This window comes from Numenius arquata, chromosome 2 (assembly GCF_964106895.1).
Source record: "Numenius arquata chromosome 2, bNumArq3.hap1.1, whole genome shotgun sequence".
Classification (NCBI taxonomy): Eukaryota; Metazoa; Chordata; class Aves; order Charadriiformes; family Scolopacidae; genus Numenius; species Numenius arquata.
Window position 1 is genome coordinate 82,813,597 of NC_133577.1, and position 27,965 is coordinate 82,841,561.

At 38.7% G+C, this 27,965-nt stretch overlaps 1 protein-coding gene across 2 annotated transcripts; it reads left to right on the plus strand.

Moving 5' to 3' along the window:
• On the plus strand, positions 1 to 27,924 carry CEP83 (centrosomal protein 83). 2 transcript variants are annotated; one of them, XM_074162521.1, is made up of 16 exons: positions 1 to 124; positions 6,371 to 6,529; positions 6,902 to 7,052; positions 8,267 to 8,359; positions 8,650 to 8,781; positions 11,892 to 12,143; positions 13,457 to 13,588; positions 16,707 to 16,821; positions 18,970 to 19,114; positions 19,249 to 19,398; positions 20,048 to 20,123; positions 21,447 to 21,604; positions 24,288 to 24,417; positions 25,261 to 25,364; positions 26,018 to 26,192; positions 27,006 to 27,924. In XM_074162521.1, the coding sequence occupies exons 2-16, from the start codon at positions 6,381 to 6,383 to the stop codon at positions 27,189 to 27,191; spliced, it is 2,148 nt and encodes a 715-aa protein (XP_074018622.1). In that variant the 5' UTR covers positions 1 to 124; positions 6,371 to 6,380; the 3' UTR covers positions 27,192 to 27,924. The 2 variants fall into 2 exon arrangements, with proteins under 2 accessions (XP_074018622.1, XP_074018614.1); XM_074162513.1 differs by having other exon boundaries at positions 35 to 124; positions 6,270 to 6,529.
• The last annotated feature ends 41 nt before the right edge of the window (positions 27,925 to 27,965 follow it).

Genomic DNA, 27,965 nt, shown 5'->3' on the forward strand with positions numbered 1-27,965 from the left:
CAAAGCCCGTTGCCCTGGCAACGCCGCCTCGCCTCCCCGCCCCGGTTGGCCGCGGCCTGCCCCGGCGCTCCCAGCATGCTGGGCGCCGCCGCGGCAGCCCGGCGGGCGGAGGCGTCGGCGGGAGGTGAGGCGCCATTTTTAAATTCCCCGAAGCGGTGGCGGCCGCTGCTGGCTGAGCGAGGTGGGGTGTGAGGGACAGGGCACGGCTGAGGAGAGGCAGGGCGGGTCGGGCGGACTGCGGGCCTTCCTGCCTGGGGCTTCATCTCGCGGCCTGCGGCCTGGGGGCCCGTCGGCCTTTGCTCCTCCTACACTAGGCCTTTAGTTACCGAGTAGAGCGCTGCAAAGCCGGGGAGAGGGGTCGTCAGCCCGTCCCGGAGCGCGATTGTCTTTGTCTTGTGTCCCGTCTGGTGGTAGCAGCCGGCTGCGGCCTCTGTTGTGGCTGGTCGTGGGCTGGGGTGGTTTGGGAATCACCGAGCAGAAGCCCGGGGCGGCAAAGTAAAGGGATAGGAAGAGCCCGCTCACTGCCAGGTTTTCAAATGTTTGCGTTTGCATGTTTTTTTTTTTTTTTTTTTCTCACCAGTGAACTTCAGGCATGTGCAATTTGAGGATAATGATTATTTTCTGCACTTCTGGGTGTGTGACACCCCTATTAGTGTTGTTCCTCTGACCAAGTTCCTATATCCACAAGTAAAAATGTCATGGTGACTTACACAGCTCACTTTGCCTTGCATGCTCTTAGTCCACATACTGTAAGGTGCATAGAATCATATTTTTGCCTACAGGAGGTGTAGGATACATAGACTAGCATGAGACCCATGCCCTGTCTGAACATCTCTATTTTTAAGTCAATATGAAAGGATGTGATTTTTCAGAAGAGTTTTGGTTGTGGACTGTAGAACTATTTGTGACAAGCAGTCATCTGTATGCCCAAGTAAAAATGAATGAGGTTCTAGTAAGCAAAAGTTTCTCATGTGTGTTTGAAGGTCTATTGCTATGAAAAAAACCAGTGGAAAACATACTTGACATATGTAGGTTAGCTGTTCTCGAGTACAGCTAGATTTGCCAACCGTAGCTCCCAAGCAAAATTTCAGTTTGATCAGTAACTGCTGTCAGTTTGACTTAGTAGTGTATGTCGCTAAAGCAATTATTTTAATCCTGAGTTAAGATAAAACCTTGTTTGTTGCTTTTCGCCTCCTAAAATTAACCATATCTCTTGTGTAAGACAGAAATTGTAAGGGTGATACTGTGAGCCATGTGTAGGGTTGGACACTGAAGTAATGTGTGCTTAATTGTTGTTGGAATTTGTACTTTGAACAGTGTTGTGGAAGAAGTGATGGTAGTTTGAATGAGCTTGATTCTATAATGTAGAAGTCATACAGATGTTCTCCAAAATTTCTACACTTAGGCACACAAAGGTATTAAGTGTTTATTTTCACTGGATTCTCTGCAGTGATATCTGAGCAGTATCTAGATTATGGAACTTCCTATAATAAAGGTTTTCATGTTTCTCTGATTTTTTTTTTTTTTTTCTCGCAGTATGTGTGTGTGTATATATATATTTAAGGTGATTGCTTTGGCTATTGCAAGTTGCTGATGGTGGATTAGTAGAATACAGACTGTTGAAGAAATAAGAGATATGCTAGCATATTTCTCAAATTATATATAATTTTGGTTTTTATTCACCTGATGTTCACGGGAAGTCTGATCTCTCTTGAGTGTGTTGCATAGTCATTGAAGGTAGGATTTGTTTCTCTTGACTTTGTCTAAAAGCTAGGTATCTAGTCCAAGGCTGTGAGTTTGTGAACATCTGAGCTCATGATGTGACAACTCTTTGCTCTTGAAAGGAGAAAGCGTTGCCCCTCCTCCTGCCTATTTATTTGGCTCTTTGTTCCTTTCTCCTACCCAGTACCAGCTGCGTCCTTTCACTGATGATGTAGCTTGTTGGATTTTTCCATGAGTTAGCGTGACTCACTGACCTCATAGGAAAACTATTGAGTGTTTTCTGCTTGTTTAAGTGTGTTGGCTTTTTGAGTTAAATCGGTTCATGGAAGGGTCTGATGAATGACAAATCTAGGAATGGGGATGAAGAAAGGAGGAGTGGAACCTCCCATTCCTGGTGACAGTGAGCTCCTGTATTGGATTGCACTTTTTCATTAGTTCATTATGTAGTCTTACTGTAGACTCTTAAGTAGGGATGAGAAGGGGTAGTGTTTGAAGAGTCACTTTCATGAGGCTGTGCTTCCTTTGAGTGTCTCGCTTATACTTTCAGGCAAATAGTTGTATTGTTTCACAAGACCTTGGCTGATTCAATTAGGAAAAAAAAAAAAAAAGAAAGCATATAAAGAGGTCTAGAATTCTGACAGTCAGGCAAATGGATTAAACCATACATTTTATGAAACAGCTGTTTGGTTTTCAACAGATTTTACTGAGAATTTTAGTACTTGGACAAATCATGGCACAAGGCTAAATACTATTAATTCTTTCATCAATAGTTGCAAAATTACATTCGTTTTATCATTTAACTGTTTAAAACTGTTCAAATGTGATAAATTTATGTGTGTTAAGTGTGGCTCTGGTATGGAAAGCAGAGCCAGGAGTGAGTTATATGTGTCACCCAGGTGAATTACCAGCACATGCTGAAATCACGTAATTTGGTTATGCCAGGTAAGCTAGAAGGAAGCTTTGTTATTGTAAACAACATAGAATGAAAATAAAAATTGTAATATAAATACATTAAAAAAATGTATTGATATCTTCGTATTTTTCTCTAAATACACGTATTCTCACCATTTTAAATGCTTGTAGCAAACAAAAAGTTTAAATAGCATAGCTGAAAAATCTTCTAGAAGAAGAAAAATACTTTCATGTTGTGTAGATATGAAGGAGAGATGTGAAGTAGGTCTTTAAGCAATGTTTCTGTATGAAAGTAAGTAACTGGAGAAGAAAGGCAAAACAAAGGTGATTCTTGGAAATGTATGATATTCTACAATAAATATTGCTATTTAAGCTACTGAGTCTGCATTTCCTAGGTTTCAGGACTCTGCGCTAACCCTTTATACGTGTGCCTGCACAATATTATGTTAAGATTTACTAGTATGAATTCGGGGCAGCTGAGGCAAGTTTGCAGTTCTGTAACATGATAAAATTTGGCAAATATATAGGTGGAGAATTAGATATGATGTGGGTTTCATTTCTTTAAAGTATGTTTTATGGCTCTCGACTTGAACAGATCTACAAGAGAGAAAGACATTTTAACTAGTGTTCTTTTAATGTATTTCTCTAAAATTATGGGTATAGCTCACTGCCGGGAATTATTTTATGACTGGGGGGAGGGGAAGTTTTTTATTTGTAAGATTGTGAGTAGGTTAAATATTACAAGTTGATATTAATGATTTCAAGGAAAGAGCTCTCATGAAGTAATGAAATCTCTGTGTTATTGTAGTTTGTTAAAAGTTATCACCAGGAATGCAAATCATGAAACTTGCCACTAGATGTCCCTGCAAGCCAAAATAGTTTTGCTTCCTTAAATACGTACTGCTTAGATTCTTGAAGTCTGAAACGATCGGTTTATAAGCTACAATTTTTTTCCCCTCTGCTCTTTCCTTTTTTCCTTTTCATGAAATTTTCTTGCAGATGAATACATGACCAGTTGTGTGTCTTGCTTTACAATTTGTGCACTTTTTGATAGTAGTGAAAGCTGTGAGGAGAGAATGTATTTCCCACTTGCAGCAGCTTGGAACTGAGAGTACGAAAGGTTGTAATTCCATTTATCTTTTTCTTTTGGTTGATATGCTCTCAGAAAATGCTGTGGGTTTTTGGTGTCTTTGATTTTGTATCTGTTATGCCACTTCAGAAGTACTTCTTACGCAAGCAAATGGCAGGACTTGGACCCCCCTTTAAATCCTGTGTTCGTAATCCTGAGCTTTGGCTTACAGTTTGATAGTTACATTTGGTATCTGGAGTTTATGAAAGCAAAGATCTGAGACAGAGAAAAGTACTATAGCCTGCTTGTTGGTTTCTTTGTGTTTGGTGTTTTTTGGTTTGGTTTTTGGCTTTTTTTTTTTTTTTACAGTGATCATGACAACCCTGTTGGTATGTTTAAAAATTATGAAGGATGTGCTGCCTTGGGTTTTCTCTGTGTACCAGAACTTTCTGTCCTCTCACATGGTTTATTGTCCTTAGGATCACTGACCAGTTCTTCTCATACAGCTGTTGGTTTAACAATTGGAAATGTATTTATATTGAGTTTGGAAATTGCTGCTCTTCTTTGTTTCTCAACAACCAACAAAACTCAAGAATGAAAAATAGATACTGTATTGATTAGAAGGTTCTTCAGAACTTGTGCTGTTACTGTTTGAAATTGCTTGTGCATATAGGGCAGTCATTGAGGAGAACGCTCTTTATTCTGATTTCTCCCCCCTTATCCTCTCAGCAAATTTGGGTAAAGCAGAATACGAAGTTGCTACTGTCACTTTGCCTATACTAATGTTGTAACTGTGGTAGATCTTCCTCTGACTTTTCCCCATCTTAGTGACAGAAGGAAAAATGGGAAAGAATGGAAATGTAAGGCTTTCTTTACATGTCTTTTAGTGGAATAGGCACTGACATTCAATGTTTATTTTCCTATATGAAAAATAGATTTTCAACTTGCTTATAGTTCAGGGGTTTATAAAATCAAATTGTAAGTTTTTAAGATAGGTCCATGAAAAATTTAAAGAGTGGAATGGTAGAAACTCTTACATATTCATCTGTATGTGTAAAGAAGGTGAGGTATTTGCAGTAATGGTGGAGATTTAACATTTTTCCTGTTTGAGTTTTACTTTGTACAGGTATATTTAGTTCACTGCAAACATTGATCTCTTAGGCACCAGTCCAGTTATGCCAAAAGCTAAAATGGCAGAGTAGTTGGTTTCAAAGCCTTGTAACTTCCCTAAATTTCAGTTACAGTCCTTCCTCCCCCAGATCCCCTGGAAGTGTCAGTAATGGTCAGATTAATACAACTTGCTTCTAATATCGAAAAGAACTAATGAGACATATTAGAATACTTTCTCATTTCTCAGCATCTGTCAATTTGCAGCTTTCTCACACCAATCTGATATTGTCACATTTAGCAAAACTCTTTCTGGAAAGGTCACGAGAAACCACCAGATAAACTTTGAAAATGAGGAAGTAACATGTATCAATGATATTTCAGGGTTGAACTTTAAGCAGATATCTTAGAATCATAGAATGGTTAGGGCTGGAAGGGACCTTAAAGATCATCTAGACCACTCTGCCATGGGCAGGGACACCTTCCACTAGGAGCTCAAAGGTTGCTCAAAGCCCCGTCCAACCTGGCTTCAAGGCCACTTCCAGGGATGGGGCAGCCACAACTTCCCTGGGCAACCTGTTCCAGTGCCTCACCACCCTCAGAGTAAAGAATTTCTTCCTAATATCTAATCTAAATCTACCCTCTTTCAGTTTGAAACCATTACCCCTTGTTCTATTGCTACACTCCCTTATAAAGAGTCCATCCCCATCTTTCTTGTTGGCTCCCTTTAGGTATTGGAAGGCTGCTATAAGGTCTCCCCAGAGCCTTCTCTTCTCAAGGCTGAAAAATCCCAGCTCTCTCAGCCTGTATTCATAGGAGAGGTGCTCCAACCCTCTGATCCTCTTCGTGGCCCTCCTCTGGACTCGCTCCAACAGGTCCATGTCCTCCTTATGTTGGGAGCTCCAGATCTTCCAGATTGTCCATGAAACGTTGACTCTTCTCCAGAGATGGCTTGATAGGAATTCAACAGTGAGAATTATCTGCTCTTCTTCCAGCTGAAATGATGGTGTATTGAGTAGTACAACTTGTTAGGATAGCGTGACAGACTGTGACTGTGATAAGTAGTAGTGAAAGCTGTATGTGTCTGTTGTCTGTGGCCTCTGCTTGAACCCTGGTTAACAAGGCATAATTAAGGCATTACCAGCATCATAGTTTGATTTTTAGTGTGCAGCATAAGTAAAAATAACATTTCATGTGATCTGTCAGATAGAGGTGCTCGTGCTTGTTTTGTATTGACTCAAATAATCTCCATGTTTAAGTTTATTCTGTGCCCCTGGAAGGGCTATTACTTTTCGGGGCAGGCAGAATGAGCAGAGAAGAGCTGCCCTTTCCGTAGATGTTTCTAACCTGAGTTACAGCAGAGCCAGGATTCTTCTGTACTGAAAGCAAAAGCAGCATGTGACGTCTTTGGACTGTGAATGTATTTGATTGCTAATTGCATGTTCTTGTATTTGTTCAGGTGACGTGATCTTCTGGGATGTCAGCAGAAAAAGTGGATGGTGTTGTATATTAGTTATAAGTTAAATTTTATTTTATCCTCTCCGTACTTATCGTCAACAGTCATCATAAAATGGATGCTTTGGGCACTCTTCTTCCTCCCGTGGTTGGAAATGGTGATACGGCTAATTCACAGGAACTACAAAAACTTCTGATAGATGAAAAAATGCGATGTGAACACCATAAAGCAAATTATCAAACTATAAAGGCAGAACATCTAAGGTACACTAATTTAAACAGGTTTCTTCATTTGAGCTGTTGAAAGCTGAAGCTAAATGTTAGGTAAAAAGGATTTGTGTGTATGTGTATTTGTGTGTCTGTGTTAGCTATTTCTGTATGTAAGGACAATTTGAGTGTTGTTCATATTAGAAAATAAACAATTCAAAATGTCTAAAGACATTGCAGATTAGGTTTCTGAAATACTTTTTATGCTTGTAAATATGGGATAACTTTTCAGTATATTACAGGAAGAGGGTATTAATAGCTTAGTTTTAACTTGATATTTGTATGTTTGCTTCTGCACATGAGTGTTTTGAGCTTAAAGATCTAATTTTAGAGTGTAAATATAAAATAAATATATATTTTATCTTGCAGATTACAAGAGGAATATACAAAATCACAAGATGAACTGAAGCGGTTGTTAGTTGAAAAGCAGACTTTACACGACAAATTTCAGTTTCTTCTTGCTGAATATCGAGAGGAGTTGCTGGCTAAAACACAAGAGCTGGAAAAAATGAAGATGCAGGTGAGGTAATTTACTGGCAGGACTTAACATTAATTTTAATCCTGTAATAGGGCCATGCATATATTTCTGTTTATGTAAGATGTATATACCAAGGCTGAATATATTTCAGACATCTTGAAATTCACCCAAATTGAGTAAAGTTTCTTCTCTAGAGTGACTCTGGGATGAAATTATTGTTTTCTTGTTTAACTGATTCTTTCAAATCCTATTTTATGTGCTGTGTGAATAGTAAGACCCTCAACCTCTGTCTGTGTGTGCTCTCCTCTTACGGGGGGAATCTGATGCTCTGGAAGATAACTCAGATGCCTAAACCTGTTGGGATAACTGACTGGAAAAATAGGTACTTGTTTGTCTTTGTAATAACAGCTTTCCCTGACTTAAAAGAATCCAACCAAACAAAAAACCCCAACATTTAAGGTAACTTGGATGACACTTTCTGTAACTGCTTGTTTCCTTAAACTAATGCAGGACATAGTTCTTAGGAAACAAATATAGCATCTAACAAAGGATCCCAGACTCTGAATGGAGGAGATGTACCTTGGTACTATAACTAGAATTAGTTTTCAGGGACTTCAGGGTACAGAAAAATGAAAGAAAAGTAGAATAAAGTAGAATATGTCACAGATTGTGGATGAAATTTTTTTTAATGTTTTTTCTTGGTCGATAGTTTGTTGTATTAACCATAACCAAGAAAACTTAACAAAATACCACACAGCATTGAGCTTAGGGCTGATCTTGGTTTTGTTTAAAACCGCTATCCGTGTATCTGCTGGAGAACATGTATCTAATTTGTTTTACGGAGAATTGGTTTGGTGTTGCTCATTTTGATTCTTTGAGGTTGGTTCACTGACTGTTAAAGAGTTAGCACTTGGAAAAGCTTAATCTTTTATGTGAGACCACTTTTTCTCCCTCCCCTCCCCCACAGAGGAGATAAATCTCTTGGCAATTCAGCTTGACATTTGTATTGCTTCTACCAGTAAATACTGACATTTTAAATGCTTCTGTTACCTTCCCAGAATACTTTTAGTTTTTAGTTCACTAATATGTTTTTTTTTTTTCCTTCTGTAACTACTATTGAAAATTCTTTAAAAAAACAGAAAATTAAGCAGGATTACTAAAATCATATTTGAAATACTTTACTCCTGGTTATTTGTCCTATCACAGTGTAAATAAATGAATATGACTTGTTATTTATAACACCTTTCTGTCTTAAGGTGCTAACTCCTCAAAAATTAGAACTGTTAAAAGCACAAATACAGCAGGAATTGGAATCTCCTATGACAGAACGTTATCGGAAACTAGAAAATGTAAGTAGTAAGTATTAAAATTCTATTTCCTTTAGAGTAGTGATCACCAATTTATAGTTGTCCCTAAAACCTTAGGAAGTTAAAACTGAAGGGGGAGCAAAGTATGACATTCTTTATCTGGTACTGTTGCCCCAGGCAGTGAAAGTCAAAACCCTAGAAGAGGGAGAAGGAGGGTTTCAGTTCACCAAATATAACTTGTGAAATGATAGGAATGTTGCATGGACATTTGAAGGTAATAAATCTGAAAACTTGTCTGATTGATGTTTTTGGGTTTTTTTGGCCTAACTTAGGAAGTGGAAAAATACAGAACAGAATATAACAAACTTCGGTATGAACACACTTTTCTGAAATCAGAATTTGAACATCAAAAGGAAGAACATGCACGTGTTTTAGAGGAGAAGAAAATCAAATATGAGGCTGAGGTACATCGAATGTTACAATAGCTTAAAATGTATCTGATGACAAAGCTGCTCAAACACTGTGAAAACGTTGGTGCTTGATGGGTTGTCAGTTTGACACCATTTCATAACGTAGTGTTTGTTTCTGTTCTGTTAATTCTGAAAACACTTTTATGACTTAGCCTAAAGCTGTCTCTGTAGGTTTGTTCAGTGATGTGTCGCAATATCATTTGTGCTATTATAAGTAAAAATAGACTTGCCTTCTGATAAATGACAGCCAGTAGCTTTGCTTAATGCTTTTTTAAAATTGCATTTGTGATGAAATTTGAGACATTACGCTAACTGAAATTAATAAATTATCTGAGCAACCGATGTAAGTTTTGATTTTAAGTTACTTATATGGCAACTAATCCAAGAAGGCAGCAGAAGATATTATTAACAAGGGTGCATTTTGCAGCTAAGTTGGATCATGACAGTGGTGGTCAAAATGGTACTGAAAACTTTGGTAACTTTATTTCAGTTGTATTGACTCTTGAATAAACCATTCATGATTATTTCTGTTTCAGAATTGGACTTTCAAAAGTGTTGCTAAATAAACTGCCAGCTCATTTATGTTTTAAATATATGCAGAGTGTAAATGAGTGTTGCATATGTCATTTGCATATTCATTTAAGTATTTGTCTGGGAGCATATATCCTAAGATGCCAGATTTGAATGTATTAGTCCAAACATGAGACACAAATCAAAGCAATCATCGCTTTCAAAATCAATCCAAATTTGGAAATGCAATGTCTTAAAAACAGAACAGTTGTCCTTTCCGGAGCTAAACCCACATGCTGCTTTACAGCCTGCCTCTCTTGTGGGCTTGTTAAGTTTGTGCTCATCCTGCAGCTAATTAGCACACTTATAGAGAATGAAACTACCTTGAGCCCAGGGCACAATGTGATCTACTTTCTTTCTCTTAGAGCCTCTTAACCTTCCATGCCATTTATCACAAGGAGGCTACAAAAACATCCTAATTCTTAAATGATGGCTTGGGCATGTCATGCAATAAATGCTTGAATCTCCTCATAAAAGGGATTTGGAAGGCTTTTACTGCAGAAATTGGCTTTGTTCCATAGAGATCATTGATGCAACTTCTGAAAAGCACTGCTTCAGATCAGAATTTGGACTAATCTCCAGCTATCAAGCAATCTCTTACATCCCTTACTTCCTCACTCTTTTGCTGCCAATACTGCATTCAGTCCACATAACTAATTTTGAAACACTAGAATCTATATATTTCTAATATGTTTCTTAATTACAGTCTCAAGATTAGTTTACACCTATCGTACTACCTTGTAGCATGTCTTTTTGCTTTATTTTCTGTCTGACAGGGCCCAGTCATGTTGTCTGTCTTGAGTTACTAGCAGATTTGAGTTCTGTTGTGGAATCATAATATAAATTGGAAGAGACCTCCTTGTGGTCCAACATCCTGCTTAAAATATTTAAGTGTAATGAGATCAGGTTGCTCAGGGCCATGTCCAGTTGAGTCTTGAACATCTGCGAGGATGGAGATTCCACAACCTTTCTGGACAAACTATTCCACTTTTTAACCGTGTTTATGGTAAATTTTTTTCCTAATACGTGATTGGAATTTCACATGTTCCAAGTTGTGTCCATTGCCTCTCTTCCCATCACCATGCATCTCCTTTTCCAAGCTGAAGAGGCACAGTTCTCTCAGCGTGTCTTTACATGTCATGTTCTCCAATGCCCTGACCATCTTGGTGGCTGTCCACTGGACTTGCTCCAGTTTGCCATTCTTCTTCATGTACTGGACACAAACTCCAGATGCAGTCTTAAAAGTACTGGAAGGGATCACTTCCCTGGATCTGCTAGCTGTCCTTCTGTTAACCTGTCAGGATGCAGTTTGTCATCTTTGCTGCAAGGGTACTCTGCTGGTTAATGTTCAACTTGTTGTCCACTAGGACCCCAAGATCCTTTTCCATGGAGCTGCTTCCTAGACAGTTGCCCCCAGCCTGTACTGTTGTGTTGGGTTACTCCATTCCAGATGCATGGTTTGTACTTGCTCTTGTTGAAGGCCTTACTGTCGGCCCATTCCTTCAGCCTGTCCAGATCCCTCTGAATTGCAGTTCTGCTTTCCAGCACGTTGACCATTTTACCCCAATTTGGTGTCACCCGTAAGCTTGCTGAAAGCGTGCTCCATCCCATTACCCAGGTCACTAACGAGGACATAAACCAATATTGGACCCTGTACTGATCTCAGAAAGACCCCCTCTAGTTACAGGCAGTCAGCTGGGCTTTGCACCACCAATCATCACTCTTTGAGCCTGTCAGCCCAGCCAGTTTTCCACCCACTTTATCATCCACTTTTCTAGCCCATATTGCACCAATTTGGTGAGACAGAAGATTATGGGAGACTGTATCAAAGGCCTTGTTAAAATCAAGGTATACAAGATTCACTGCCCTCTCCTTGTCTGCAGTGCCAGTCACCTCTTTCTAGAAAGCAGAGAAGTAGGAGGCATGATTTGCCTTTGATAAACCCTGCTTTCCATCACCTTGTCTTTCATGTGTTTAGAAATGGCTTTTAAAAGGGTTTGCTTCACAGAACCTGATGTAAAGCTGACTGTCCTGTAGTTATCTGGATCCTTCTTGACTTTTTTGCTCTTCTTGGGTGATGGGTGTGCTGTCTGCCTCTTTCCAGTCATCAGGAACCTTTTCTGATCCGCATGACATTCAAAGATGATAGAGAATAGCCTTGTGATGATACCGATCAGGTCCTTCAAAATGCTTGGGTCCATTCCAAGGACTTGTGTGTGTCCAGTGGATTAAATGATCCCTAACATTTTCTTCCTCTATTCTGGCTACTGCTTTACTACCACAGGCTGCTAGGAGGCTCAGGGACATCTGAGGCCTGAGGAGAAGCCTTGTCAGTGCAAACTGAAGCAAAAAAGACATTGAAAAATGGCTCTGTTAATTTTCCTACTTTAAGAAAGAAAAGAAACGTGAATGTAATTTCTTAATTTTTTAAATGTGCACTGCTGCTCTTCCCTGAATTGTCAACTGCTGTATTTGTTGATGCCTGACACCTAACCAACGTAAAAGCTTTTATTTTTCTGATTAACAACTATCAGATTGCAAGGCTGGATAAAGATAAAGAAGAACTCCATAATCAGCTGCTTAGTGTGGATCCCACGAGGGACAGTAAACGTGTGGAGGCACTCTCTAGAGAAAAGGCACAACTGTATCAGAAATTAAAAGGCTTAGAAGCAGAAGTAGCAGAGCTAAGAGCAGAAAGAGACAACTGTGGTGTGCAAGCAGAAAATGTTCAAAGAGTACAAGTACGACAGTTAGCTGAGATGCAGGCTCTGGCAAGGTCTCTAGAGGTAAGAATCTTTTTTTTTTTCTTTCCTTTTTTTTTTTTTTTAATTAAATTTTGCCTCATTGTAGAGTGTAGTGAGAATAACACTTGGCCTGATAGAACTGTCGCTGAAGTCACTGATAATTTTTCCATTGACTCCATAATTTGAATTTGTACATTTCAGATTTAAATTGTAAGTACTTTGGGAATTGGGAGTCATGTACTGCCAATTCAACTTTGGAAAGGTGGAGAGCTCAACTGAGAGATTCTGTTGAATGATCTCCTTTCTAAACATGTGAGTGATATCCATTTCTGCAGGCAGTAAGATGCTCGTGTCAGCACTTGTCACTTGGCTGGAGTTAGAAACTCAAGACAATATGTTAGTAATTTGGTACAGTAAATTTTCTATTCTTTTCAAAAATGTCATGTGATGCTCCCCTATTTCTTTAATCCCTTCCTCATGTGTCATCTTGCTTGCCTACCCGTGTCTCTCCTTTCTCCAACACATTACTGCAATTGTTTAGTTCTTGGCTGTTGCTCTCCCTTAAAGAACCTCTGGCATTTCTGGCCTGTTGTATGTTTCCCAGGATTCCACTGTATTCCTCATCTGTGGTCTTCAGTCCTCCTGTCAGCTCTTGCTATCTCTGTAGGTAGTGAGTCTTTCCATGTAGATTTCTCACACAGTTGCAGCATACAGATAGATGGTTCATTTTCCTTTTTACTGTTATCAGTGCTGTATACCTTTCTTACAAAATGCTCTGATCACGACTTAAAAAGAAAAGTGCTGTAATATTCTGAATTTAGAAAACTAAAAAAAAAAGTCATGCTGGAAATAAGTCAGTTCAGAAAGAGGAAGGTGAAATCATAGGTTAGATTACCTTTTTGGTACTTAATAAAGCTTGGGGTCTTGAGTCTGTAATATGGTAATTGCATTTTATTTCCTCTTAATTCTTCAGTTAGTATAACTGCATTGGCCAACATATGACATCTTTTTGAGCACCACTTACTGGTGGTGGTGTTACAGCCCAGTGATTTTCTGGTAGTAATACCTGCTGCCTCTTAGCCAAGTCAGATTACCTCTGCTTCTTCTGAAGTAGGATTGAAAATGTGTGTGATTCTGTGCAGGCAGAGTTAGTAGAAACAGTTGTGACTTTTGAGTAGAATTCAAGACACTTGTTGTATTGGGACATATTGTTGAGCAAAGATATTTATGTATTATATTACTATATAACATAAAGGGTCAGTAATATCTGAAAGCCCAGATCAATTAAACCTTTCAAGTGAGTAGCAAGAGACAGCCCTGCTCCAAAAATCTTACCAATGCCTCCTTTATTCAAGGCAGAAAAGAAGTCTGCTGAACTACAGATTGATCGAATTGAAAAAGAACTGCAGATGAGTCATGAGCAAAACATCCTCTTAACTAGCAAACTTCACAAATCTGAACGAGAAGTCAATTCCTTAGCTGCTCAAGTAAGTACTTTTATGGTATCTGAAATACATTTTCCATACCCTGTTATGTTTAAGTTTAAATTTTACACTAAGAATAAAGTAACGTCTTCTGCTGTGATTTAAATAGGTTTGGAATTTTTTTTCCCGATTTCAGTTGGAAGATATAGAATATGTGACTTTACAGGAAAAATGTCATCCCTAAAAGTATCTCTAAAGATTGAGGTTATGCCCTTTTTATTTTATTTTCTAGAACTTTTTTCTAAACAGAACAGGGCTCAAAGGGGTGTCTTTATGTTCACGTTCTTAGTACTCATGAAAATAGCCAGCCTTATTTGATGAAAACAAGCATTACTTTTTCATAAAGTGTGTAAAGTACAACAGAGCTTTAAATTGAGTTTTTTCCTTTTTTTTTTTTTTTTTTTTTTTTGTAAATAGAGCTATCGTTTCTGGAGATCTTAAAAACTATCCTCTGAATCGGCCGTGTGAAGCAAGCTGCATTGGAATCACCTGCAGAGATTTAGGTTATGTTGGAAGCAGGATAGTCACATTAGCATAGCGTTCTTCTTGGGCTAATGCCAGCACAGCTTGTACAGAAACATTTCTGAACAGCACTCCATTGTGTCGTTTTAACTAGATCATTGTCTTGCTACATGTTTGAGTATCTTAGTTGCTGGGTTGGCACCAGATCTTAAGAAGTTCAGGATTTTTTGGTGATTGTTTTTTTTTTTTGGGTTCTTAGAGGAATTTCTAGAAAAATACTTAAGAAAAAAAAAGATCAGAAGGCTTCAAGATTAGGGAAAACCTGAAAGTGCTTAAGAAACTTGACATCACTGTTTAGAATTTAAGCATAATTAGCTTAGTGTGGATGCCAGATTCAGAGCTTTATCTGGTCTCAGTGACTCCTCAGCTACACAACTAAAAAAAGACAGATCCTTTATGCAGTTTCATGTGTGAATATTTGAATAAACAAGAAAAACCGAAGCACTAGTAAACCTTTTTACCTTCAAATGTTGCAGAATACTTACATTGCTTTATGTAAATTTGAATCAGGATACTAGAACTAGTGAAATAGTTACTTGGGTAAATATTAGCTTTCTGCTGTCTCTTATTCCCTCCTTTCTGGAGAGAATACTGGGTAATAAATTTTTATCACATCTGTCAGTTTCTGGTAGCAAATTTAATCCCCCGTGTTTTCTTACCTTTCTGCAGAGGCTTTAGTTAGTTCTGAACTAACTGCAAAGCCCGTAACTTTGGTTTTGTATATCTAGATGAAATGCAGGATTATTTTAAGCTCTCTGTTGACTTAAAGCTATCCTGCATTTCTGAACTTACTTTCCAAAATAACACTGACATGTGCTTTGCGTGGGTACCTCCACCCCCTTCTGCACCCACTCAAACTTATTCCTGAGCACAGGTGCACACATTTGTCTTCCGGACTTTGTGCCTTAAAAAAGCCACCTTAAATCTTTGCAGGTTGCCCTGAAATATTCTCAACTTAGTATTTAAGCAACCAAATCCACCATGTAGTTACTTAATAAGCTACTATGTCATTCTTAACCTTTTGCCACTTGTATATGCTAGCAGGTTGTAATTACGTTTGTCATTGTGAACGGATTTTCATTATAAGTGCTTTCCCCTAGATATTTAATTCTCATTGACCGTGTAATTACTGCGTACAAATGCCTAAACTATAGAAAGTTTCCATGCAAGCAGTAATTGTCTTTGATTTGATGTTCTTAAAGCTCCTGCTTTTACGAGGCCATTTGATGCGTATGTCACAGTTGTAGAGAAGTACTGGATTTAAAATGCACTTAAGACTATGAAGACCTGAATTTTGAGAAAGTAGTGTGACCTCCAGGAGGTCAGGGGAACTATAAGTAGTTGCCAAATTGAAATTACTTGGGGTAGCAATTGATAATCTGGTTTTGCATATCACTGTTTTGTTTTATTTAGGGAGATTAAATTTATTTTAGCTTAACTTTGAGGGATCTTTATTCAGAAGTGTGTGTACAGTATGTGTACATTGACATGCTAATGCTTGAGTTCGTGAGGTATCAGGGTCTTAGGCAATTTAGATCAGTGTCACAGCAAGATATTTCCAATGAGGAGTCTTTAATACCCCAATATTCGGAGGCTGCTTTGTAGAATGTGTAGTATTTATTCAAAAAACAAGTTTTCACAGGCAATCCTGCACGTCCGTACAAATATCACCAAGGCTTCTTAAAAGAGTAACTTTTCTACGTGTAGCTTGTAATAACTGGCTGGTTAAAGATGAAATACATGTCAATAATCAGACAGCCTGGTTTCTGGAAGATATGTTGTGTTTGAACACTTCAATTTTTTTAATATAAAACTTGCATTTCAAGATGACTGACAACTCATTCAATAATCTTCAGTGTGTGATCTGAGGAATTGATAAAAACCTGTAATACCACTGATTATGATTTGGGGAATCAGGTCATGTCACAGAATCACAGAATGGTAGGGGTTGGAAGGGACCTTCAGAGATCATGTAGTCCAACCCCCCTGCAAAAGCAGGTTCACCTAGAGAAGGTTGCACAGGAACACATCCAGGTGGGTTTTGAATATCTCCAGAGAAAGAGACTCCACAACCTCTCTGGACAGCCTGTTCCAGTCCTCTGCCACCCTTAAAGAAGTTTTTCCTCATGTTGCGATGGAACAGCTTGTGTCTGTTGCCCCTTGTCCTCACCAGGCACCACTGAAAAGAGTTTGGTTCCATCCTCTTGACACCTGCCCTTTAGATATCAATAAGCATTGATGAGATCCCCTCTCAGTCTTCTTCAGGCTACACAGACCCAGGTCTCTCACCCCTTCCTCATGAGAGAGGTGCTCCAGTCCCTTGATCGTCTTTCTAGCCCTTTGTGTCAATAGCTTTAGTGTTATGGTACCTATATACTCACTATTAGAATTATCTACAAGAGTGGATATTCTGAATTGGCTTCAGGAAGGCAGTAGATGAAAAACAAATCACTAAGGTATGTTTAAAATAAGCATAATCCATGATTCTTTCACAGATTTTCTTGTTAGCAAAATATCATCTGAAAAATCTTACAGTAAAGTTGCAAATATATATATTTTTATTTTAGTTGATTTGGTTTTTTTTTTCCCTAATTCATAGGTAGAAGAACTTAAACATTCTCATAAATTGGAAGTAACAAATGTCAAACTGGAGGCAGCACGAACAAAGAGTGAGGTAGAAAGAGAGAGAAACAAGATTCAAAGTGAAATGGATGGTAAAATGTGCAATTAATTTCTCATGATTTCTTTTGTAACTTCTAGTTGGAATATTACAATTATTTTTCCTCCAAACGTTCCCCAGCAGCCTTCACCTTCTAATTCTGGTCTATGTGATAGATCTGACAATTAATTTTATATTTGAAAAACTGTGTCGTTTCACTTGGTCTACTAGGTTAAGAAGAACAGTTGCATAACAATTTTGCATTTATGTAAATTAGAATCATAGAATCATCCAGGTTGGAAGAGACCCCTGGGATCATCGAGTCCAACCATCTACACTACAAAGTTCTTCCCTATATCATATCCCCCAACACCACATCTAAACGTCTCTTAAACACATCCAGGGATGGTGACTCAACCACCTCCCTGGGCAGCCTATTCCAATGCCCGACCACTCTTTCTGTGAAAAATTCTTTCCTAATGTTCAGTCTAAACCTACCCTGCTGGAGCTTGAAGCCATTCCCTCTTGTTCTGTCATTAGTTACCTGTGCGAAGAGACCAGCACCAACCTCTCTACAGTGTCCTTTCAAGTAGTTGTAGAGAGTGATGAGGTCTCCCCTCAGCCTTCTCTTCCTCATACTAAACAGTCCCAGCTCCTTCAACCGCTCTTCATATGATTTGTCTTCCAGGCCCTTCACCAGCTTCGTTGCCCTCCTCTGCACTCGCTCCAGCACCTCGATATCTCTCTTGTATTGAGGTGCCCAAAACTGGACACAATACTCGAGGTGTGGCCTCACCAGTGCTGAGTACAGGGGCACGATCACCTCCCTAGTTCTGCTGGCCATGCTATTTCTAATACAAGCCAGGATGCCGTTGGCTTTCTTGGCCACCTGGGCACACTGCCGGCTCATATTCAGCCGCTTGTCAATTAGAACCCCAAATTAGTGAATTTGTGACATAATTTGAGCATAATCTGTTTCAAATCATGTACTGCATGTGGTTATTTTTTCTATTCTTGCCAAATTCTACTGTCTTTTAGCTCTGCTTGAAACCTTAATGTACTTCAGTGGTTGTTTTGTTTTCTGATTCTGTGTCCTGTGAAATTGATAACAATTGGGTAAGGATGCCATGTGAAATAAAATACAATTTCTAGCTCCTTCTTTGAAGAACATAGGCAATGTTCTAAACTACTTAATTACAGCTGAGTATGTAGGCAACTTGAAATAGCTTTCCAGAGTGAAAAGCCAAAGCTTTCTAGTACTATTTATGTGTTGATGATTTGAATCACTGCACAGCTTTTCAGTGGACTATCCTCACCAATTTGCCGTAACCCCAAAATAGTACCTTGTCTTCCTGGAATCGTTATTTCTGTTCACTTGCCTTGATGTTAAGCTCTCTAAGAGCAACTAAAAAGTGGTGTTTTCTGTATCGCCAATGCACTTTACAGCATCATCCAAATGTTGGACCCTATGAAATACGAAACTAAATACAGGCATGACTTAAGCTAACCTGAACTTGCTGTGGAACCCAGTTTGCATCACTGAATTAGCTAAATAACCAGGAGTCAGTGTTATTGCATGTTGGCTTCTTTGCCAGTGAACACAGGTGTCTTGGTCACAAGTTTTTAATTTGCATCTTTCGTCCCTACCCATAGAGTCATAATTTTAGAATTGCCTCATTTGGTAATATGAGTGGATTAAAAAGTGAGATTTGTTGTAGCCAGTTACTACAGTTTCACTGCTAACCATTTACTGTTTAACATAAACTTTTCCGTAAAAAGAAAATAACTCATTTTCTTGCTTACCTTTTCATAGCTACTCTGGAACAGTTTTTTTTTTTTAATTTTTTTAATATTTTTTTTTAATCCAGAAACAACTGCGTAGCAGAAATTGCTTTAGAGTTTAAATCTATAATATTATCAACTGTTTAATTACTTTTGTATGTTAAAATTATAAACCCTTGCAGACAGAGATTCCAGTGTAACAGTTACTGTTCAAAAGCTTTTGAAATGTTGCTGTTTTACTAAGAAAGGCTGTGTCGCTTCTGGTTTTCTTGTTGGTTTTTTTTTTTCCCATTCGTTCATTCTGTCATGTGAATTGGGATTTTTAGCTCCCTTTTAACAATTTATAAAGTTATTTTAATACTGCATTTCATCAGGTTGATATCAATAATGACATTTTAATTTTTTTTGATGTATAATGCAGGATTGCTGTCAGACAAGGAAATTCTTAAGGCGGCTGTTGAACGTCATAAGGTGCTTTTAGTAGAAAAGGATCGGGAGCTAATTCGTAAAGTGCAAGCTGCCAAAGAGGAAGTTTTTGAAAAAATTGCAGCTTTACAGGATGAAAAGTATGTTTGTTGATTTACTGCTCATCTTCTAAAAAAGGAGCGTTTTGAGTGACTTTTAAAAATGTCATTCTTAGCAACTAAACGCTTCTGGCATTTTGTCATGACTCTTGTGTGCGTGTTGAATAATCTCTCAGGTTAGAACTCGAGAGCAGATTAGCTGATCTAGAGAAGATGAAACTGGAACAAGATGCTTGGAGACAATCTGAAAAGGATCAGTGTGAAGAGAAACTACGTGCTTTACAGATGGCAGAAGAATCTAGCAAAAAGGAACTTCAGCGTTTGCGGTAGTGTGGCTTTTCTAACCTTAACACAAGCTTCTCTTTTTTCCCCTGCTAATTTCGTTACAGTAGTCAGTATAAAAGTTTACTATTTGTAGATACACAAATGTTCATTATAGTAAATTAAACAAAATTATCTTTTGCATTGTTTAAAAAGAGGATAGAATTTAAAATGTGCTGTTTAAAAAAAAATAGCATTTTTCATCCAAACCTTTAAAAATTACATGATTTTAATGAACATTTTAAAGATGTAATTTTGCAATACTCATGTTTGTTAAAATTGGGTCCATGTTGGCTGCTGGCACAGCCCCAGCGTTAAAGTAAACCATTTCTCTTTCCATAATGTCACCATCTCAGCAACTGGCAAACTGGGACCCTAACACAGCATCTCTTTGAGTTGGTTATTGTATTTGTATGAAGGTCAGTATGATAAAATGAGCAAAAGTCATACTCCAAAAGCAAACAAATCAATGCATTTCTTACTCCTATATGAATTCTAATAATCAATAAAAATATATTTTTAATCATTGCTTAGTTAAATATTTATCGGCCTTTCAAATTGTGCAATATATTCTATTGTCAGACTGATTTGTCCTAACTTGTAACATCTATATTTTAGTTAGATAAAAAATAAGTATGTCTTATACAATTTTAGATTAAAAATTCAACAGCAAGCTATTCAGACAGAGGAGTTGGAAGAAAAGAAACGTGAAAGTGCTGATCTGAAACAGGTAAGGTTTTATTGCAATGTAATGTTTTATAGAGAAATACAGCCTTTCCTGCAGTTCCCATGTCCAGTGTTTGAAGATTGGATTGAATTTTTAAGCCCTTTTTTTTTTTCCTGAGGGACAAAATGCCTACAACAGATACTTAAATGCGGAAGTGTTCAGAAACAGTCATGCTTTCCTGGACCTTTATAAATGGATTACAGCTTTTTGCTTCGTGCGTTTTGTAGGTACCAAGGATTTCAAAGCTGAATGTTTATAGACTGGTATATTGAATATGGTTATGCACTATTTAACTGGAGATTCAGTTTCCATGGAGACTTATAAATTGTTTCTAGGTAATGCTTTGCATTTACACTGAGTCTCTCATCTGAGGTTCTTCAAGTGCTTAACAGATGTTTCATAAATGAATAAACTCGTGTAAAGAGGTATATTTCTATTGCAGAGTGAATTGATGGCAGTGTTGAAAATAAAACCTAATTCTTTTAACTCCTGCTCACCCATCATGTTATGTAGTAGTCAAGACCGTAGCTGTGCATTAAAGTAGTCTGCAAGCTGTGTGCACTTGAAGTTCAAGACAACGTGGGTTTTTTTTCCTTCAGAAATCAGAAACTGGGGTATCGGACTGGTCATGTGGGGAGGGGAGATGGAAAGGGAAATCATCCTTTCTGTGTGCTGGCTGCAGGGGTTGGGCTTTTCAGACTCTGTACTTGGTTTTGTGACCTGGTTGGTGTAGCCACTGCTGGCGGTAACACATTGTGCATTATGAGAGAGAAGAGTCTGGGTAGCTCAACAGCTCTGCTACTAATGTTGTGTGGTGCTCTAGTTCTGTTCAGGGCTTAATTTAATCATAGAATCATAGAATGGTTAGAGTTGGAAGGGACCCTTAAAGATCATTGAGCTCCAACCCCCCTGCCCTGGACAGGGACACCTCCCACTAGACCAGGTTGCCCAAAGCCCCATCCGGCCTGGCCTTGAACACTTCCAGGGATGGGCCACCCACAGCTTCCCTGGGCAGCCTGTTCCAGTGTCTCACCACCGTCACAGTAAAGAATTTCTTCCTAAGTTTTGGGGACACATCGCTGACTGAAGACTTCTACCTCCCTTTCTTTTTCTACTACAATAGAAAACCTTCTTTGTCCAGTAGTGATTTATTGCAAAGCTTCTGGAGAAGCTGTTGAGTAAGGAGAAAAAGGAACAAATAAGAAAGGCTTATGAAAAGCTACTGCAGCCAGTTGGTGTCTGTGTTTTGCTCTATCTCCGAATCTCAAAATTGATTGATTGTTATTTCATAACTTCTCAAATGGAAAAATTTCAATTTTTTTGTAGCAAATTCACGAGCTGCAACTCCAGCTTGCCTCACTTTCTCAATCTGAGAATGATTTGCTGGAGTCTAATCAGAAGCTGAAAGAAATAATAGAGAGATTAAAACAAGAATGTCAACATGCAAGGACTCAGGCAGAAAAAGCTCAACTGGAAACAGAGAAGTAATGTTTTTCTTCCTTTTGGCTTTACTTTTCCTTTCCGTATCGCTTGTGCTCCTTTCGTATGGGTTACTTAACTATGCATTGTAGGTTCTGAATGAAGTCAGAAATTAAAAATGTATAGGAAATACTGGATAATTGTAAAAAATGGCTACACCTGTTATGCAGCTTTGCTTGTGGTAACTTCAAAAATAGGAGGTTTTCCATTCATGTCTGTTACAATTAATTATTGACTAGTGAAATACACTGTATAAAACCAAATCCTATTTATACTGAAGGCAACGTCAAACGTATTACTTTAAGTGGATCTAGAGTTTCACACACAGGTCTTTTAAGAGTGTTTAAGCATTAAGGGTGAAAAAAGCATTTCGTCATTGTATTATGCTTTGATAAGGTTTTGGGACCCCCGTCACCTCCCCGGGTCCCACTAGATCCTTTTAACTGTTATTAGGCAAATAAAAGCTTATTGGATATCTTCTAGTTGCTCTCATCAAAATGAAAAGTAATCACTTTCCTTTTTTGCACAAGCTTTTTTGCACCATCAAAATATGCTCATAAATGCTGAAGGAAACCAAATCTTGTTCAGACTTCATATAGCGATGAACACTTTCCTGAAATTTAAAGATTAATTTGACAGTCTGGAATGGCTATTTAGTATTTCCCAGCCTAATAACCAAATACATGTCTAAATTGTACTGGATTATTGTGCGGTGGGCTTTTAAAAAAGTCAGTGTCCCAGATTAAATAGAAAACTTCCACAAGATGTAATGTTTGGTGTTTTTTTTTGTTTTAACTTCTCTTTTGCTATGAATTGGTACTGCAATCGCTTTGTTGTCATTAGTTGAAGTATTGCTTTTCAGTTTAACAAGTGAAGAAATTCTTGCATTGGGACTGCAGAGTATGTCTAGTTGTCAGTAGCATGTTAAATCCTCTGGATATTTACTTCAGGAAAGTGTATTCATATTTTAAGTGAGATTGTCACTGTTATTTGAGTGAGACTGTCAATGTCTTTTACATATTTGTGGGCCATAGACCACTCTGGAGCAGGTTTTCCTCCGAGATCATTGTTTAAGTATGTAGATAATGGGAGATTCACCGGGGCTGATACTGCAGCAATTAAGCAGATTTGCAGCCTACGTGGGAAGTCGTCCAGATCTGTCCTTCTGTTACCCGGGGAGCCTTGGGACACGTTTCCATTCTTTTTCTGACTCGGGGGGGGTAGGACTTGCTTCCTCTGTTCAGTAATCCTTACGAGCTTGAACTCCAAGAGTTAAGTTGCACCAATGCAACTTGGCTTAAAGAGGAAGTGAAATAAGGACCAAAAGATAAGGAAGTCCAAGATATACAGTTTCAGATAAGTAAGATAATGCCAGTTGAGCCAAAAGTAGGCAAAGCAGCTGCCTGCCTGCCTGTGTCAGTCTTAGGCTTGGAAATGAAAACGTGAAAGGAGAAAAAGGGCTGAAGGCAAACTATAGGACTGATACAGATGAGACATCAGCTCAAACAGGCACTTGTTACACATCTCAGGAACAGCATTAGTGGCATTAAAAAAAATAAAAATCTCGTGGCAATCGTCTCAATTGACGTTACTTTACTGTCAAGCAGTGCTTTTTGAGAAAGCTGTTTCGTTCCTGGATAGTAGTGGTTATTTACAGCCAACAGCAAGGTACAAACCACACTGCATCTGCTAAAAGAACTCTGACAGGTAGCAAGTGGGCCAGGATCCTGGTTCTGATGTGAGAGCGGATGATTCCTGCTACATCTGCTGTGGGGAAGGGAAAGGCTGTTTGGTGAGAAATTTATGGAGATTCATTCAGAGTCCCTGTAGGGAAACTGTATCGGCCCAGGACTGGAGTGGCGTGGCTGCACTCATACCCAGCCTCCGGCTGCGTTTCTTAAAAACCGCTGCACACGATCTCATGATTTGATTTTCTTTTTATAATGATGTCGTTAAATGTGCAGTTTGTTCTTGTCTACTTAGACCCCCAATGCAGAAAGCCCAAACAAACAAGGCAGCAGAGAGAAACTGGCTCCTTTTACTATCCACTACTAGAGAACCGAGCCTAATTTTAGTATGTTTTAACCATGCAATATGCTGTTGGTGGTGCGTGCTCAGCTGGAATGTTGTCTAGGAACCATACTGGTGGGAGCTTCATGTTGTGTTGGTATTTGTTCTGCTCGGGAGCACACACTGGTCCTCTGTCCTTCTCGGTTCCAAAGGCGTAGTAGACCTCACAGGGCAGCAAACCCGTTCTCTTACATCTCTCGCCTACCAAACAGAGCAGGCAGCTGTTGGCTCTTCTGACAACTGGTGTTTGGCAAAGGCTTGTCTTCCAGTGTGAGCCTTTCCTCTGTGAGCCTTTGATCTGAATTCCGAAATTTCCTGCGGATGGTTTGGCAACAGGCCACGCCAACAAGCAGCCAACAACTAACTAGCTCATTGGAATCAGTTTTTAAATTTGCCTCACAGTTGAACCAAACCTAGGACGATGTTAATGCGCAGGTTGGAATGTTGTTAGTCCCAGTGAGATTGTTAGCACAATCAAATCTAAATCGGATCCTTCAAGTATATAAAGTCAGGAGTTGTGAAAAGATGCATCTGTGTTAAGAGGCTTAAGGCATTAATCCAACGCACCGCCTTTGTATATATAACCTCTTAATCTTTTTAACCTGATTTTTTTCAAAGGACTTTAGAATACAAACGTATAGAGTGGCTGGAGGAGAAGCATGTGCTTACTCAGCGCATCACAGAGGCAGAAGAGAAATACAGCCAAGTGAAGAACAAGCTGTGTCGGGCTGCTGTTGCTCAGAAAAAGGCACGTTGACTCTTCCTTTATGAATGATCCAGCTTAGGAAAAGTTTAGCCTTACTTTGGCCAGATAGAATTGCTTTTTTTATCAAGAGTTTATTTGCAATCTACTGAGTATGGTAGTAAAATATATCAGGTTCTTCAAGATTAGCATAGAAATAGATTGAACATGATATGCAAAAGAATATTACAGCCAACAGCTTTCTTACAATGCCATCAAACATTTGGTGAGGCTTTTTAGCGCGTGCATGTGTGTATACACTGCTATTTAAGAGGTGGACTCCTTAATTAGTAAGGATGATGTTTCAGATACTAGACAAATGATGTCCTACTTTTCGTTGGTGGAATATTAAAGTTTTATGTCTTCTCCTAAGCTTTCTTTTTATAAAATAACTTGAAAGGAAAGGCTGATTAATTGTTTATAAAAGCTCAAGATTAATTGGCAATTTTATACATTGGACATATACAGGTTATGAAACCTGCCAGTAGCTTTTAAGGTTGTGTAAAGTTGAGGTCAACATGAGCAAAAACCCAACGAGACAAAAAAAGAAGGCATAAATTTTTTTGGGTCACATTTATACTTATTTATACATGGTCGTTTAAAGACCAACGAACAACTGACCAGCTGACAGCTGGGAATCTTTCAGTAGCAGCTACGGATCATCTCCCATCTCTTCTGTTTCCCGTCATGGGGATTCAGAACCTTCAAACAACACAGCACTTCTTCTTAAGGAAGGAAAATCCAAAAAACTACCACAACTTTGAAACCATGTAGAGTGTAGATTTAATTTTTACAGAATCTAATCTATCAAGGCGTTACTGAGCTCTGTTTGAAATATCTGTTTGACAGAGGAAGACTCTCACTGATAATAAACAAAGAAGGATGCAAGAGAAACTAGAACTTTTGGAAGCCAAGATAGAAGAGCTGGAAAAAGAAAACCAGGTGCTAAATAGGTAATAAACTTTGCTTTTTCTTAGCTCAAAAAATGATATATGCCCAAGATTTGGCTTATAAATACGAATTTTGAAGGTACATGACACTTGGTTTAGTAACTGGAGTCCAGTCTAATGGCGTTTTCAGCACTAGAATTCTTCGAACGGAGTGTGTTTAGGATGGGCAGCTGAGAGCTTATGAGACACCTGTAGGGCTGTCTCTTTTGGGGAGAAATGAGGGGAAAATATCTGGTAGATACAGTTGCAGGAGTCCTTTCGAAAGAAGGAAATGGAAAAGACTTCAGAATTGCAAGAAAAACGTACTTAGTATTTCTTTGAAAAGCAAACTCCTGTTTTTTTTCTTCACTGAGCACCTATGGAAGCCTTGATTCCAAGAATTAATTTAATGTGGCTCACTACTGTGAATGCTATTAAAAGCTTAATTTATTCCATGTAAATTCTAATCTGTAATACAGCAGACAGCTGAATATGTAGAGGGACTTTTGGATAGACGTTTAGGGAGAAGAGTATAGACAGGTCTTCCACCTTCCAGTTCTTCTGGTATGTCGTGTTCCTCCGTAGGGATAGTAAACAGCAGAGCTCTGGGGGAGAGATGCGCTTCTTTGTTGGGGGTAATAAAGATTTTGAGCAATAAGAAATCTGTTATTTCCTAGGCAGAATGTTTCCTATGAAGAATATGCACGTCTCCAGAAGAGACTAAAGGACTTGCAACGTAGGCACAATGAATTCCGGAGTTTAATCCTGAATCCGAACATACCGTCGCTCAATCCAGTCAGTATGATGTCTGCCTTGCCTCCTGGGCCTGAAGCCTCCTTCCCCCTTCTTCAGGTGGGGACGTATTTACAAGTTGCAAAAATAATACAATGAAAGAGGGTCCTGGAACAGTCCTTCATTACAGACTTCAGTCTTAACGAGGGAGTACTTGATCTTGGAACAGAGGAAGGAAACTTTGAGGAATGGTTCCTTGCAATAGGAAGGGACCTTTAAAAGTCACCTACTGCAACCCCCCCCTGCAATGAGCAAGGACAAACCTGAAGAATACCCACAAAACATTGAGTAAAATTTAATGAATAATGGTGTTTTGGACTTCACAATTTTTATTTTAAAATAATTAATTAAAGAAAAGGAAAGAGAAAGTATAAGAAAATATGAAGGCAGGCTGAGAGAGTTGGGGTTGTTCAGCCTGGAGAAGAGGAGGCTCTGGGGAGACCTTATAGCGGCCTTCCAATATCTGAAGGGAGCCTACAGGAGAGATGGGGAGGGACTCTTTATCAGGGAGTGTAGTGATAGGACAAGGGGTAACGGTTTTAAACTGAAAGAGGGGAGATTCAGATTGGATATTGGGAGGAAATTCTTTCCTGTGAGGGTGGTGAGACACTGGAACAGGTTGCCCAGGGAAGTTGTGGATGCCCCATCCCTGGAAGTGTTCAAGGCCAGGCTGGATGGGGCTTTGAGCAACCTGCTCTAGTGGGAGGTGTCCCTGCCCATGGCTGGGGGGTTGGAACTAGATGATCTTTAAGGTCGCTTCCAACCCAAACCATTCTATGGTTCTATGAAAATTAAATTATTGCTCATTTTTGTCCTTCGTAGGTGTGCAAATTGTAATATAACTCTTTTTTTTTTTTTTTTATTAATTTCAAGGAGGAACAGCATCAAAGAGAGCTTTCCCTCCTTCGCAAGCGGCTGGAAGAACTAGAAACCACGCAGAGAAAACAGCTGCAAGATCTTGGACCATCTAGAGAGCGAGTAACGGGGGGCGTGTACAGGCACTTGGCGAGAAACAGGATCGCTGGAGAGGGCAATGCACAAAGCGAGGACTCCAAATAAAATCTGCAAACTCTATGTGCTGATCGTTTTCTGTGGCTTATCTTTTGTACGTGCTTTTAATATTTTGCCAAAAACATGCTTGTGCGTGCCTGAATCGCATAAAATATATTCTGCATAGTTTTGTATTTATTTTTGATAGACTCTCACAATGAAATTATCAAATATAAAGGTTCAAAAAAAAAAAAGCATTGAAAGATTAACTACATTTTGAAGTGTTTTTATATAAATGAAGTAAAATTATTTGGAAGTGAAAACATGAAATAATCTTGTCACACGAATTTTTAAAATCCATTGATCAAGGTTTGGGTTGTGCTGACATCTAAGGTAGAAATTAAAATCAAATTTTTTTGATAAATCCTTTAAAACTTCTTTGATAACATTCTCTTACTCCTTCAGCGTAGGAGGCAGTAACTGCACCAGCGTGGAGTTTCGCTGGGTTGCTGTTCCGCTTGTTGATGATGCTGTAATCCACGTTTGGATCGTTATTTAGAAGTTCCCGTGCAGAGAGAGAGGATGAAATGAAATGGAAAAAATGCTGCAAACTTGAATTTCCTACCCTTGACAATGTGCCTCTTGTATTTTTACAACGGGAATAAGCAATAACCAGGGGTTTTTAATATAACGTAGAGATGAAGTATAACAAATTGCCTTCATGTTATGAAAGTGTAAGTTTGTATTTGTTGCTGCTGTAATTTGTTTACATAAGTAGAATAAAACTATTTATTCAAGGTCGAATGTATTTATTTAAAAATATTTTTTTCTTCCTTATCAGTT

Excerpts from the sequence above, each read along its gene's own strand:
- CEP83 (XM_074162521.1), top strand. The coding sequence starts at position 6,381 with ATGGATGCTTTGGGCACTCTTCTTCCTCCCGTGGTTGGAAATGGTGAT. Across the intron at positions 6,530-6,901 it reads ATAAAGGCAGAACATCTAAG|ATTACAAGAGGAATATACAA; the intron begins GTACACTAATTT and ends TTTATCTTGCAG. Across the intron at positions 26,193-27,005 it reads CCTCCTTCCCCCTTCTTCAG|GAGGAACAGCATCAAAGAGA; the intron begins GTGGGGACGTAT and ends ATTAATTTCAAG.